Source organism: Pan troglodytes, chromosome 2 (genome assembly GCF_028858775.2).
Source record: "Pan troglodytes isolate AG18354 chromosome 2, NHGRI_mPanTro3-v2.0_pri, whole genome shotgun sequence".
NCBI lineage: Eukaryota > Metazoa > Chordata > Mammalia > Primates > Hominidae > Pan > Pan troglodytes.
The window spans coordinates 101,295,704-101,312,195 of NC_086015.1; the positions used below are offsets into that span (position 1 = coordinate 101,295,704).

Here is a 16,492-nt window from a genome sequence, read left to right on the forward strand (position 1 = left end):
GCTGAACTGCAGTCTGCTTAATTATTTGACTCAAAGATCCCCTTTAACTTCCAAACCCGCAGTTCAGGGATGAATAGTGGTTATCTTTTGTGGGATGGCCTCTAAAGATCTGTCTCCACAATATATTGTATTGTGGCGTTTCTGCAAGAGGGAAAGTCTTCAATACATGACTAATAATGGCATAAAAGAACCAATAAACCATTTATTAGCTATAACAAATGAAAAAAACATTTAACTGAATGAAAAGATTCAGAGTATGTACTAGGTCATTGGATTTTGACCTGAGATGGAGACAGCTGGGGATTCAAAGGAGAAAGAAAACAGCATCCATAAGCTAGTTTTATAATTTTAAAGTCTCACAAGTACCATAATTTGTGCATGATGAATCTGCAAAAAAGTAACCAACTGATGTTTCTTTGCTTCCTATTGAAATTATATAAACTCACGTTGGTAATATTAATTGTGCTAATTAAAAGCACCATTTGTGGTGACATCCACACACACATTTTGTTCAGGTTTACCTCTCCCATTGACTACAAGGAAGTTTAAAGCCAAATTTTCAGACATCTACAGGACTTCTCTGAGCACCATTCTTTAATGACCACATACACATACCAGGATATATATAATACCTTATCCTTGTTTTTCTTTTTTTCTCATACATTTCTAATTTATATTACCTTGCTTTATTTCACAATAACTATGTGCTAATCTTGTTAAATCTTTACTAAAATAAGGCAATACATGAGGAAACATGGAAATAACATCTTTTCTGAATAAGTAGCAAGATTATTTTTTCTATGATAAATGCTGTTTATTTTCAAATAACATTATCCAAAACACAGGGACTATAGGTCAAAAGTTATAAAATAAAAATCATAGGTATTGCAGAGTTGGAAAACCCTTCTGCTAGTCTCAGCAGTAATTTCTTAGAAACCCAAGACGGCAAACCTATTAGATGGATCACTTAAGTACTTAGGCATTTGGCCTAAGAAATACACCTGGCCAACCCACACTGAACTGGCAGACTCTACTCTTAGAATCCTCTTCTCAATTAAATACTCATTATCTTTTTCTTCCTTACCTAGTTCTAAGCTTCTAACAGTCAGTTTACATATGTTCAGGAATACCAAACAATTTTATTACCAGGAGTAATAAAATATACATCACATAGTACATTATCAAGTTAAAATATAAATTATTTTTAAGCTTCTCATTGTCTTGTATCACCTACATCACAGCCCCAATTTATTACTGTGTACCACTGAGAGTTTCAGTGACGGCTGTAGAGTACAATAACAGCTCTCTGATCTTACAACTTTATATAACTACTGTGAGGTTAAAAGAAATAAGGAAAACCTGTGAAAGAAATTCAAAAGAAAGACAGTATTAAGGTATATAGTTTTCTGTTCATTATTAACTTGAAATAAAATTAGTTAACTGCATCCTTTCTTTATTCATAATTTTCTGAAGAACAGTTGTCCTTTTTTTTTTTTTTTTTTTTTTGGTGGGGTGGGGGCAGGGAGGAGTAACCAGGAAGTCAAACTGTGGCTCTATCTTGTGGTTTTAGACTAGGGGTGGTATTTTAGTTGAACCTGCAGGTCATGGGGAGTCCATTTCCCTATCAGGAAAGGTGGTGCTGCCTTGGAACGTTGTGAAGCCTTCATTTTGGGTAGTACAATAAAGAGTCTGATTCTATTTTTGATGTTTGACTGCTAAAAGCTCTCAAGCCCAACTTCGCCTTCTGCCCTACATCTGAGCAAGTTAATAAAAAGCCTAGGTCTCCTTTTTTTGGCACCTGTGAAAAGTTCAAACCATGCATCTTGTCCTACGACAGGCAGCCTTCACCCTAGCTGCACCCCCTAGCTACCATAAAAACCTAAGCCAGTAGCCCCTTCCTGTTTTCTCAAGCCATTTTTCATTTCAGACCTGCTTGGGAGCCTGCCCATCTCTCTCTAGAAAGCCTCATTATGTAAGTAATAAATCACTTCATACCCTTTTGTCATGTGTATGGCATCATCAGTTTTGGCATCTGAACTAAATTTTGGATGGGGACAGGTACATCTGCCTCCATCAGTTTGCCATACAGTAGAAAGAAGAGGAGTTAATAACAGAGAGAAAAAGGCTAGAGAGTTGGCACCCAGGGAAATGGAGGACTGGGCCAGTATTTGGGGAGTCAGTCCCAAGACAAGAATAAAGAAGGTTTTTATACCTAGAGACAGTCACCTTCAATGGCCCTTTGAAAGTAGGCCTTAATACTCTCTATGAAAAGGATCAAAATAATGTGGATGAAAATAGGGTGATGATGACAGCTACTAACTAATATTTATTGAGCCTCTATTATATGGCAGATAACATTCTAAGGTACTTAACTATATGACATCATGTATCCTCACAACCCTATGATATAGAGAGTATTACGAAACCCATTTAAAGATGAGAAAGTTAAGGGTTAGAGAGATTAAGCAACTTGTCCAAGGTCAGGTTGCTAATAAATGATAGAGACAGGGTTTGAACTTAGGCAGTCTGTTTCTACTACTTACACATTCAGCCATTAGATTATGCTATGATAAAGAATAATTATTCAATGCATCCCTTAGGGGCAGGAGTCATTTCTTTTTTCTTTGTAAATTTATAGTGCATGATTTTGAGAATTTTGAGAAAGGGATCAGGAGGCAGACGCCCTCATCTGCTTGTTAATATTGCCAGGTTGTGGTGATTTTTGAACAGTGGCAACAGTAGTGGTGAAGGCCAAGAAAGAAAAAAAAAACACCCTGTTGTTCAGCTATAAAATGGAAACTAAGGTCCTATAACTATATTTCTGACTCTTAGAGCCAGAGTCAGATGTATAGTTTTTCTATACACCTGGAGTGGTGGTTGTGGCTGGTAGTTGTAAGGATAGGAGTGAAGAAAACAAATCAAAAATTATTTTTGAGGAAGCTAAAATATTTAAACAGGAAACTAGTCTGAAAAAGACACTTGAGTTTGTCAGAAGATTATGTTTAATGATTCGTGGATAATGTGAGGCAGAGCTATCACATGTTCATGAACTAAAATAAGTTTCTAAATGTAATCTTTCCGAAACCTAACTTAGGGGTGGTTAAATGAACCCAGATATGATTATTGATTTGATATTTGAATACAACTTCCAAAATGCCTCCCTTCGGCATTTTTCCTACCAATCTCTGTCATTTAAAAAAATGGGTATATTGTAACAAATTAAAAAATACAAGTGTTTTTTGTACCTACTTCTCAGAGGTATCTATTAATCTTTCTAGGCTTTTAACACACACACACACACATACGATATGCACAGATATGTATATAAGCACTCATGCACTCATAAATATGTATAAATACATTCTTCAATAACAAATATGGGATTTTAAAAATATATTCTTCCGTAGCTTGCTTTTAAAGAATATTAATGTATTATGGATAAGTCTCCTTCTCATGTTACACAAAGCATGTACATTTGAACCTAATTCTAATTTTTTTTCATTTTTCTTAGGAACCAAAATGATATTTCTTAAAAATGTAACTACCTTTCAACGTTAAAGATTTGTAAGTTCATTTTAAAATGCAAGCATCTTTGTAAGCAGTAAGTTTTTCCACGCCAGTATTTTCCTGGCTTTAGAGAGATTCTAAAACATGACCAGAAAAAGATATAAATCAGCTAGTGTTGGAGCTGCCTGGTAAGGCTCAAAAAGTCTGACAAGCATAGATAAAATTATGGTAGAGCAAATGGAATGATTTAGTGGTAAAGTTAGAATTTTGAAGTGAAATTTAACTTCTTGTTAGGAGGATGGTTGGATATATGTTAATGGATAGTTGTGCTTCAAAAGCTAAAGAAATGACATCGTTATTATTGTATATTTTGCATATGTTCTGTGCAGGAGACAATTCTTTTTGATTTCTATGCTTCATATATATTACATTATATTAGCATTAAATGTTGCAAATATCTATTTACAATTTATCATATGCCAAAGTTATTTTTCATTTTAGCAATAGTAAAATGAAAACACATCCTATAAATTATACTTCACATATACCATGCTTCATTGCATACATTCTTTTATTTAAATATTAATTTAATTTAGGATTAAGTAAGAACATTGAAAATCCTGATAAATATATGCCTATATTTATTCATATAGAGAAAGACAAACTGAGAAAAGGAGGAGAAGAAGGAAGAGCAGAAAAATATATCAAAATAATAATATAGTTTATGAGGTAGGATTACAAAGAGATTTTCCTTTAAATTTTTCTGAGGTCTCTTCAAATTATCTAACATTTATTCATTCATTCAATAATTAGCCTTTGAGCATCTACTATGAGCCAGGGATATATCAGTGATCAAAACAAATAAATATGTGCTACTTACATAATCAGAAAAGGCAATAAACATGATTAAAATTGAGAGCCTCATTTGCTGAATCCCAAGCAATGTAGACAAATAATGGAGTGAAATAGAGAATTTCTTCTGGGTCTAAATAGATAAATAGCTGTTGTTCCTAGAGAATCATTTAACTTCTCTGCAATGTCAATTTCTACTTCTCTCTTAAAGCTGCAGGTTTTAGATACAAACTTGATAACTACTCTCCAAGATCTGAGAACAGAGTGGAGAATCTTTGAGGAGAAAAGACACCACTATCAAGGCAGAGTAGGTAAAGCATTCTAGCCAGGACAGCTCTGAAACTCAGGGACAGCTGTTGGCACACTTTCTGGCTGGCCTAAGCATGGCTGCATTGAATCTGAAGTGGCATTTTATACGGATTCAGCCTAAAATGACCCAGAATATTAATATCCAGAAGGGGAATGATAGTGGAGGGTGAGGAGGGCAGAGGGGAACCGAAGGAGGCTGCTTCCAACTTTAGTCAATGGGGATCATATATAACTTTAAAAGGTGTCTTGGATAAAAGTTGTCAATTCAGAAATATATCTGTCATAGTAAAGAGTACTATATAGGCCCAATTTTGGATAGGTTTTCTGTTTGGGGCAATGATGCACTTTATGGATGGATTCATTCAGCTGATTTTTATTGAGCATCTGTCACGTGCCAAGAACATTCCAGGTGCTGCAGAAGAAATGGTGAGCAAGGCAGACAGATTCCCCACACTTTTTCTGGTGAGGCACTCACACAACAAAGCAGTCAAATAAACGCATAGTTCAGGTGATGGTAAGTGCTGTGATGACCGAGATAGGGAACGGTGAGAAAGGAAGCCTGTTTTACACGGGGTTGGTTTGGTTAGGAAAGCACTGTTTGAGAAGCTATTTGAACAAAGCTCTGACTGAAATGAGGGAGAAGGGCATGAGAATATTGGGGGAAAGCACCCCAGGCAGAGGGAGGAGAAGGCCAAGCAGAGGCCCTGTAGATGGAATGAGGCAGGCAAGCAAAAACGCCAGTGTCGGGAGAGTAGCAGGTGGTGAGGGGCAGAGGAAGTGGGTGAGTCCCACATTAGGCAGGAGACTGATCACGTTGAGAAACTTCAATTTGTTGTAAATGTGATGGAAAGACACTGGAAAGTTTAGAACAGGAAAGAATTGTGAACTTTATGTTCCAAAGAGATTACTCTGTCTGCTGTATCGAGACTGGAGAAGTCAAGAATGGAAGCAAGGCATCTAGTTAGAGGTGGCTGCATGAGTAGGAAAGAAATGATGTATGGAAGGGTGGAGCTTGCTCCCTGTAAAAGGAGAGGAATGATGGTGCTGGCCAAAGGGGACACTCGCTTGGATTCCGGTCTTTTCGCATGTTGTGGTGCTTTGCAAACAGTAGATGTCCAATAAATGCTGATGAATCACCCATGTAAAATGCTGTACCTGTGCTGCTATAGAAAGCTAATCCACTAGATGCACTGAAGTCTTCAATGAAGAACTGAGAAAGGGACATATGTTCTTCAGTATTTAAGGACTTGTTCCCGTGTTTCCAGTATAGCATTAGGTCGTCCTCATTGTAGGCATCTAAAACATGAAAATATCAGTCTTGTAAGTGTAATAAGCTCTTGTAAGCTCAATGAGTTCTATAACCATGTCTTATGTGGCTCTGTATCCTTAGTGCCTACTCCAATGACATGTACATATTAGGTGATAAAAATATGTTTGCCAATGGACTGATCATACACACACTTTTAGGAGGAGGAAAAAGAATCTCTAAAAGTTAGACCCTGATGACTAGTATGGTATGGATCTTGTGCCCACACAATGAATTGAAACTCCCCAGATAGCTGCTCCCATATTTGTGTACATTCTCTTAGAGTGTTAAGCCAGGCCTCAGAGTGACACCATAGCATCCCCTCACTGTCACAGGCCTGACTCCAGGCTGTTAGTCCCCATTTGTTTTTAGTTTCCTTGGATGAAATTCCAAAATGGGCCAATCTTACAAGAAATTTTCTAAAGTCAAATAGTGGTATGGAAAATTTCTAATGGAGTTAGGGCGGAGCATCTGTGGAGTAGACATCTGGTGAGATTCCCAGCATTTTAGACACATTTGCAAAAATTGCAGTCAGCTTTTAAGATCTTCTATCAAAAATAGCTGATTGGTAAAAGTGATTGACAGCTCAGATGCCCTGTGATGGGGCTTTGATTAGGGGGTCTGTGTCTAGAGTCAGATTTTTCTAGGGAATCCAAGTCTACTTAATGGAGGATTGTGATTCATCTGGGAACGTGAATTCCAGAGCTTTCCAAATATAGAAAGTCTGTGTCAGTCTATGTAACAACATTAGCAAGAATAGACTTTTTAGGGAGCTGTTCCTTTATTGTGGAAACTATAGAATATGCAATTATCAAAACACTTTTCCCCTGAACCTTCTCCTTTAACAGACAAACTGCCATCAACCTTCATAAAAAACAGAAACCAAAAAAAAAAAAAAAAAAAAAGAAGCCACAACTGTTTCAGTTTTGGATAAATATATCAGTATTTTAAAATGTTTCTTAAGAGCATGCTTATTTACATGTAAGTATGTGATGGTGTGTTCAAATGATGTGCACTCACTCCACCAGGAAGTGAGACTTACAGCTTTCCAGTTCAAGAGAACAATTTTGAGTGTCAAGAGGAAACCTGCTGAAATCCATAAAGCACATGGCCGAAACCGTTATCCTATAAAAAGAATGAGAAAAAGAAAACTGCAGATCATTTAACCATCTGGCCAAATGAGCATGCAACATTGAAGCTTTCTTACTGTTTGCTGGTTCTGTGTGTCTTTCAAGAATAATGCAAAACAGGCAGTATTGTCTTCTGTCCAAATGACATGCAAGGAAGCAAACTCAGGAGGGTAGATGATTTTCTTAAGACACAGAGTCAATGAGTGAATTCAGCTCTCATACCTTGCTTCTGAGTTCACCATTTCCTGATCAGCCCCCTCAGTATTTTCTGGCTCTGATGTCTCCAGAAAAACACTCTTCAAAGTGAGAGACTTTTAAATAGATTTAAATATTTTTTGCTTTCTGGAAGATCCACACATAAATAGTCTGTAGTAACAAAGGGTTGGAATGGTGGCAATAAAAACCTGAAGTTAAAGGTTTCCTTCACAAAGCAAGTTTACCCGAGGATATTCTCTTTCCAGTAGTGAGTGAAAAGCCTGGAGCATTCTTAGTTATAGATCTATGTGCACAATGCATAATTCAGGTACTATTAAGCCAAAAGGCTTGCATACTGATGAGAATGGTTTTTTCAAATTTTATATCCTCCTAGATTTTCCTGGCTTCAGGCAGAGGCTGCTGTACTATGATCTTGCCTCAAAGTAGAAACTTTGGTACCCACAATAGCAGATCAGAGGTTCATAAAAGGCCCCTGAGCAGGTTTGTAAAAAACAAAGGCAACAGATGCTCCTACCTGTGGTGCCCTTGAGTTAACCAGAGGAGTAGGGACATTTTGTCTGCTGTGGGCTAATTCTATTGTCAATAGTCATGCAACAAAACATCAAGCCAAGGATTCATTTTGGTGTATTCCTAGTACTTTAAACCTAGAAAGGACCCTCTGAGGTGTTTCAGTCCATTTCCTTCATAGTACATGTGAGTGACTTAATGACCAAAGAGGCTAGGTGGCTAGGTAGTGTCAGAACCAAGTTGGAACCAGGGGATCTGGCTCTGGGCTTGGATTGGCTCTGCTGTTGGCTGGAAGAGCTGTGCTGACAACAATTTTGAGTTCCTCCTGTGTTAGAGGATCTCCAAGATCACTCTCAGGGTCAGAGATTCACTAGAATGACTCGCAGAACCCAGCAAAGCTGTTGTACTCTTAGTTACCTATATTATAATGAAAGGACACAGATGAAAATCAACAGTAGAAAAGAGGCACAGGGCAGAGTCCAGGAGAGACCAGGAACACATTTCCAGTTGTCCTCTCCTAATGGAGTTATGTGGATGGCGCTTAATTCTCTCAGCAATGATATGTGACAACACCCTGGGGACATTATCAACTAAGGAAGCTCACCCAAGCCTTGGTATCTACACTTTCAACTGAGAGTAGCCACATAGTAATGACTGACCACCCACATGGCTGACCTTAGTCTCCAGCCCCCTCCAGAGGTCAAGCTGATATCTAGTGGCTCAAAGTCTCCACCGTAAATCACATTGTTAGCAGAAACCATCTGGCTTGGCCCCCGGCCCCAAAGTAAACAAAGATACTCTCATCACTTAGGATATTCCAAGGGGTTAGAGGTTACCCTGCAAGAGCCTGGCAAGGGCCAAATATTTCCTGGAATGTGCAGGGTAAGAAAAATCCACTGAGTTAATTATTTACTGGACTTCCCCCCACCAAAATTAATTTAAAACAATTGATTCTTTGTCCAGATAGTGCCATTCTGCTCCTGATTCCTGTTGAGACTTGACTCCAGTATGTATGAGTCCTATGCTACTCCTGACTTAAAAGTCCTATTGAGGCCAGGCACCATGGCTCACGCCTGTAACGCCAGTACTTTGGGAGGCCGAGGTGGGCAGATCATTTGAGGTCAGGAGTTCGAGACCAGCCTGGCAAACATGGTGAAACCTTGTCTCTACTAAAAACAGAAAAATTAGCTGGGCATGGTGGCGGGCACCTGTGATCCCAGCTACTCAGGAGGCTGAGGCAGGAGACTCGCTTGAACCCAGAAGGCAGAGGCTGCAGTGAGCTGATATTGTGCCACTGCACCCCAGCCTGGATGACACAGTGAGGCCCTGTTCCTCCCCCTAACCCCCCCAAAAAAACCCATTGAAAGTGATATTTTCCTTTAATTGCATTTTAAAAACATTGACAGCACTTATAAAATGCCTGGCAACAGCTCTGTGCCGAAGTGGTTAAGGTATTTTTAACGAGCAAAAATAATCTGTATGAGTTTCCTACTGCTGCTGTAACAAATTACTACAAATCTGGTGGTTTAATACAACAGAAATTCATTCTCTCACAGATTTGGAGGCCAGAACTCTGAAATCAGTATCATGGAGCTGAAATCAAAGTGTCATAAAGGCCCTTCACTCTTAGCAGCTCTAGGGGGAAAATCCATGTGTCCTATAGCTTCTGGTGGCTGCCAACATTCCTTGACTTATGACCACATTGCCTGCTCTTCTTTTGTATGCATGAAATTGTCCTCTACCTTTCTATTATAAGCATACTTTTGATTGCATTTAAGTCCCAACCAGATAATCCAGATAATTTCTTCCCTATTTCAAGATCCTTAACTTAATCATGTCTGCAAGGATTTTTTTTTTTCTTTTTTGGTCATATATGATAAGCTTCACAGGTTCCAGGAATTAGGACATGGATATCTTTTGGGGTATCATTTTTTCACCCTACTTTAGAAATTTTCTAAGGTTTGTAGGACATTAAAAAAAGCTGAGTTGCTTGGGTTTACCAAACATTTTTAGAATTATCCATGATAAGCCACTCAATATGCACAGAACTCATTTGACTAAAAGAAAATATGGGACATTAAAAAGGGAGGACTGTTATAGCAAAGTGTTGGAATGCACATTTTAAAATTAAAAGAAAAGAAAAAGAGAGCAAATTGGTGTTAGCTTGAATGATAGCCATGCCTTCCCATGAAAAATGAAGGAGACAACTAAGAAAAGTTATTTAGCTAATCCAAGGTTCCAAAACTGCTTGGTGGGGTGCCAGGGTGGGGTGGAGTTGGTGAGGAGGAAAACAGGCTTGTTTACTTATAATATTGTGTGCCAGATTTTAGGATTTCCACAATTTAGCTCATTCTATTTGTCCAATCGACATATACCCAGAGTGGGTAGAGTTAGAATAGAAAATCATTTTTTAAAATCTGGATGTTAGAACCAGGGGAAAATCACATCTTATGCTTGTGTCCCAATCTCCAGCAGCATTAAACAGACAGCAACATTGTGAGTTTCATCTGAAATAAGCATCATCAGCTTTGGTGCAGATGGCTGCAGTACAGGGAAGCCAAAGGCGATAGGCAGCTTTCCTTACCTGAGACTTAGGAGGACGTTTCCATCAGGGTGTACGCGCAGCATGATATTCTCCATAGTTGTATCATGGATGTAGGATCTTTTAGAGTGGACAAAAAAGATATCAGGCACCCAGATCTTTCTGGTCAATCTATGATCAAATGTCATGCTTTTGTTTGCTGTGCTAAGAAAGGAGAGCCTCTCGTCTTTCCAGTAATGCCTGAGATAAAAAGTCATTGTAAAGTCCTAGACAGAGAGAAAAAGAGACCAAAAAAACCAGTAGGAATATGGTTCAGGATGACCACTCAACACTGTTAGTCCCAGGACTCATTCCTATGGTGTTAATGACTTTTAAGTGAATGGTTAATATTGTAGTTTCAGGTAGATCTAGGATGAAGCTAAGGAGGTTATACTTTGAGCTTCTCCTTCACATGGAGCCTAGTGAACGTTGAGAATTTCTGGGAGTTATAATAGAATATTCAAGTTGGGGAAGGGGAACCAGGTTATAAATGGGAAGCATTTCTGTGTAAGCATTCTGGTAAATAACCTAAAGAGATTTCAGAAGAAAGGAACCTGAAACTTTACTATTTTATTGTCCATTATTTTATTGACTTCCTTTTTTATTCTAAATCACTTTTAAAACTTATTTTGTATTGATACTCATGTTATTTTTGTTAAAGAAGTTTTCCCAAATCGAATAAACTACAGTCCCATAAAAACATGGATACAGTGTTTATTAGAGCTATTCGTGTAAAGCAAGTTGTCAGAAGTCCTGGGACAGAGACAGAATCATCCTCAGCTTGAGAGCTAGAAAGCATATTGTGAAATGGTAGTTCTCAAAGTTTAGTGTGCAAAGATTGACTTTTGAAGTTTGTTGAAATGGCACATTTCCCAGAAGCTAGTTCCCAGAGATTCTGATTCAGTATGGCTCAGGGATTTGAATTGTTACTGTTTATTCTTACATTGTAAGAATGTATTGATGAGAGGAAAAAACTGTACTAGTATTATATTAGAAAAAACAGTTTATTTAGTTAATAATTTGAGTTTTGTTTGGCTCTCAGATGTTCCAAATATTTGGTTGTTTGAATAGAAACTCCCCCAGCTTCATCCAAATTATTGGCTGTTGGACAATTACAATTTCTTACTTCCTACTATTTTGCAATTGCTTACTTCTTACTATTTCACAATTGCTTACTTCTTACTATCTTTTTTTCCAACACTAATGAAATTTTTCTTGAACCATTGCATATCATAGAACTTTGGCATTTATTATACAAACAAAGGATACATTTCAGTAAACTCTGAATGAGTCACCAATTAATTATGAGCTAGTTTGTCCTAGGTTCAGAATAGAGCTATACTGATTTATGGCTCTGGATTAATCTAGGAACATTAGCCATGTGTAATTTTGAATTAGGGTGAGGGCAAATAAACAGAATGGTTGCTTCATTAACATAATACAAGGAATTGTGTGGGTTACTGCACAGAGAGCCTTAATAAGCATATATTTAGAATTAGATGCTCAGTGTGATCTGAAGTTCACTGGGCAAACACTGAGTTTATGCAGTCAAATAGCAGACGTTGGTGCATGTCTGTGATATAGCAAGTCACCACACGCTGGCACTATCAGGAGCAGGCCAAACAGCATTCTGGGAGGAGGGTGAGACAAAACTTAAATAGATCAAAAGTGAAGCTAGGGCGGATGAGAGAGTAGAAAGATGATAAATGAGAAGCAAAAACAAATAAACAAACCAACAAAAAAACCAACACTAGGGGGAAGGGTGAATCACTGACAATCAGAAAGCATTTTCAAACTGGGCATGTGAACCCAGTCCAGTTTTATCTGATATAGACTAGCACAGCTAACCTTATTCAGGAGGTAAAGATGATGTCCATTTCTGGGTGCTGCTGGTTAGAAACAATAAGGACTTTAGATGCAAACTGGGTCATTCAGAAATGACTTGGATAATACGCCAGGAGAGGGGAAATAAAAGCTTGTTCTCAGAGCACAACAGGCTTGGGGAAGTATCATTCAGAAATGACTTGGATAATATGCCAGGAAAGGGGAAATAAAAGCTTGTTCTCAGAGCACAACAGGCTTGGGGAAGTATCAGTAAAAGAGCTGCCTTTGGGTAAGAAAGGGGCAAAATCTTCTAAACCAATCTTTTTTGAGTAGCGAGTCCTATTAGTGCTATTCCCTTTTGCAGGAGAATGGCAAATGAATCTTTAAGACTTACATTGAGCTGAAATAAATATTGAATTAGATAATGATAAGGATGAGGCAGACCATTAGCTGAAGAGTTTACAGACTGAAACAAGGTGTAATGGGTCATAGAAGATTTTGTTTAGAACTTTCTAGAATTTTTATGTGTTCTGAACTTTTAGTGATTTGGAGGAATCACTATAAATAAAAATATGAATTAAGGATATAGATGAAAAGATTATTTGATTTTAGTGATTGATATTTTCTAGGTCCCTCCCTCAACAGATCCCTGTTTGTTCACTTTGTCTCTCTCTTTTTATCTTTAATTGCAGTATTTGCATTATTACAAAAATAATACACAGAATCTAAATTTTAAATTTTAACACTCTGAAAATCACTATATAAGCTACAGTTTATGTATCAACAATACTTATTCTAAAGCATATATAAAAACAACTTTTGAAAGTTTTATAAGAACACACATGTAAAATATTCCAGAAAATGGAATGAAATTCAAGGATTCATGTACATAAAAATGGCCATCAAATGAGTAGATTGGATAAACAACAAACTAAATCTTTTCAGATGGAAAATGGAGTTTGAAAAGAAAATAACTTAACTTTTCCCAATCATGGAAGAGCTACTCCTTGGTTTTATTAAAAAACAAACAGAAAACCAGACTGCCATGTTTAAAGTAGAAAATAAAGGACAATAAGCATCTGGATAAGAGCTGTCATCTCAAATGACTCCAAGGACCAGGTGGGCAACTTTAATGAAAGAAGTAGGCTGAATCTAGAGAAAAGCAAGGCACAGGTTCCAGGACAAACTGGAGGGCACAGGCCCCATCTGAAGGCATTCAAACTTTTTTTTTTTTTTAAGACAGAGTCTCACTCTGCCACCCAGGATTAATTGCAGTGGTGAGATCTTGGTTCAGTACAACCTCCAGCTCCCAGGTTCAAGTTACTTTCCTGCCTCCACCTACTGAGTAGCTGGGACTACAGGGATGTGCCACCACACCCAGCTAATTTTTTTTTGTATTTTCAGTAGAAACAGGGTTTCCTCATGTTGGCCAGGCTGGTCTCGAACTCCTGACCTCAAATGATCTGGCCACCTTGGCCTCCCAAAGTGCTGGGATTATAGGCATGAGCCACTGCTCTTGGCCCAAACATTAAATTGTTTAGTACTTTGGGTAGAATGGAGATAAAAAACTAAAATTCAAACCAAATACAAAATTGAAACCAAACCAAAACATATTCATAAGCTGCATCTTACTAGTAGGTACCAGTTAGGGCCTTTATCATTAACACCTGAAAGTGGTGTAGTATTGAAAGAAAATGAAAGAGATCCATCTAAAGAGGATGACGGAAAAGATAGCAATTGAGGACAAAGAAATGAGATGGAAAAAGCAATTTAAATATAAAGACACCTAGCCATTGGGTAAGAACACGTGATAGAGTTTGGATGTTTGTTCCCTCCAAATGTTGTGTTGAAATTTGATACCCAGTGTTGGAGGTGGGGCTTGAAGGGAGGTGCATTAGTCCATTTTCACACTGCTATAGAGAACTACCTGAGACTGTGTAATTTATAAAGAAAAGAGGTTTAATTGACTCACAGTTCTGCATGGCTGGGGAGGCCTCACGAGACTTACAACCATGGCAGAAGGCAAAGGGGAAGAAAGCACCTTCTTCACAGGGCAGCAGGAGAGAGAGCATGTGCAGGGGAAACTGCCACTTTCAAATAATCAGGTCTCATGGGAACTCTCACTATCACAAGAACAGCATGGGGGAAACCACCCCCATGATCAAATCACCTCCCACAAGGTCCCTCCCTCAACATGTCAAGATGAGATTTGGGTGGGGAACACAGAGCCAAACCGTATCAGGAGGTATTTAGGTCTTGACGGCAGATCCTTCAGGAATACCTTGGAGCCATCTTCTTAGTAATGAATGAGTTCTCAATTATTTCCCATGACAGTCTTTTCCTTTCTTCACCCCTGCCACCTGGAGCTGGTTGTTGAAAGAACCTAGTACCTCCCCCACCCCCCATTCCTCCTTCTCTTGCCATGTGATGCCTGCTCCCGTTCACCTTCCACCATGAGTAGAAGCTTCCTGAGGCCCTCACCAGGAGCAGATGGTGGTGTCATGCTCCTTGTATGGCCTGCAGAACCATGGGCCAAGCAAACCTCTTTTCTTTATAAACTACCCAGCCTCAGGTATTCCTTTACTGTAACACAAACAGACTAAGACAACAAGGAAACAGGTGCTGAAAACTTGAAGCTGTAAAGGCACCCTTTATTTGGGATAGAAAAACAAACTGAAGGGGGCTCAACCAAACTCTGAAACTACATTAACAAATTAATAGATCAAGAGTGAGTAAAAAGGAAATATATCTGAAAACAAATATGTAGGTGCTTGTATGTATAAGCTAGCAATGTTATTAACTATTCTTAGAGCAAAAAAACTGAAAAACCTAAAATCACTTAAATGAAAAATGTCTCTGGTAATTATGCAAACAAGGAAGGTGGTCCTAAATTGGGAATAGAGAAAATAAAATGGAAAATTACGGTTGATAATATTAAAACATAAAAATAGCCAAAGTGATTAAGGGACGGGAAGAAGAAACAGAAAAGCAAGGCATGCAAAATGTCATAAAAGACAGAAAAAGGCTAACAGGAAGCTTGAAGATAAGGGATCAGTTTCAAGTTTTATGGATATTTCATAGAGTGAATAATACTCTAGGAAAATACAGATGTTTCATTGCAAAATTAAATAATGGCAGTCTTTTTTAGATTTCTAGAAAAATATAAGGGAGTAGACAAATTTTTAATTAAATTTTTAGTCCCATGAACTTAAAAAAATTCTTTGTCCTCTGCTACTGGTTGTCTACAGATAAGCAAAATTAATATCATTTGATATATTTGAAAGCAGTCCATCAATGCTGGTTCAACTGTTTATTATTTTACAGGCAAGGACTCATGATTCGGATTTCATATCGCACATATAGTATGGTCATCCTTCTGTTTATACAATTGTTCCCAGTTCTTGCTACATTGGTAAATATATCATGATGTTCTACAGTGTTCCACCACTAGAAATCCATTAGAAGGAAAATAGAAGAGTAGAAAAGAAATGAGAATTCTAATCAAGGTTAGAATGAAGAGGATGGAAGAGAGCACAGCAATCATGACCCTATGATTAATCAAAGTAGGAGACATAAATAACATACATAATTAAAATGATTTATGAAAACACTAGTGATTTTGACACTGCCGAGTTTCTGTCTTTTCAGAAAAAGAGCAATATCCCATGAAGAAACTTACCATGTTAGTCTCTGAAATGCTGTCAATGCTTTCAACATGGACATCTATACCTACTGGCACTGGAGACCCTTCAGAAAGAAGAATGGTTAATATGCTGAGGACTGCATTATAATCATTTTAAAACCATTCAAAACACAGAGATTAATTCTCTTGGACAGCAACTGAATTACTGTTAAAGTTTTTTTAAACAACAAATTTCTCCATTATTTATTGAATCAGTTATTATATACTCAATTATTATAATAAAGGCACATGTGTAAATAAATGGTATTCTAATAATCATTACTCATTTGCTTGGGATCATGTCAATAATTTCCTCCTCTAGTATAAGAGTGGTGTCTCCAGTTTTTTTTTTTTTTTTTAGTTTTTTATTCTTTTTACCTACTAGTGATTTAAAAAGGAAAAGTGTTTTGAAAACATGTCTTAAGAGTATGTAGAATTATGTACTCTTAAGTACAAACATGGTAATGGTCATATCTCATAGTCAGGGAGTGTCATAGAATCCTTGACGTGGGCAATGTTGGGACCTTTTCTCTGGTGTCAAAAATATCAGCCTTTTCCATTTGTGCTGTGGTTGGTGG

The 16,492-nt window shown here is 37.7% G+C and overlaps 1 protein-coding gene across 1 annotated transcript in view; it reads right to left on the reverse strand.

Moving 5' to 3' along the window:
* Window positions 1–16,492, reverse strand: part of GABRR3 (gamma-aminobutyric acid type A receptor subunit rho3) — a 50,441-nt gene that overhangs the window by 16,852 nt on the left and 17,097 nt on the right. Inside the window, exons 4-7 of the mRNA XM_526252.6 lie at window positions 15,912–15,979; window positions 10,412–10,635; window positions 7,017–7,099; window positions 5,824–5,964 (exon numbers count right to left, since the gene is read on the reverse strand). Of these exons, the coding sequence (XP_526252.1) occupies window positions 5,824–5,964; window positions 7,017–7,099; window positions 10,412–10,635; window positions 15,912–15,979 (516 nt within the window). The remainder of the gene's footprint in view (window positions 1–5,823; window positions 5,965–7,016; window positions 7,100–10,411; window positions 10,636–15,911; window positions 15,980–16,492) is intronic.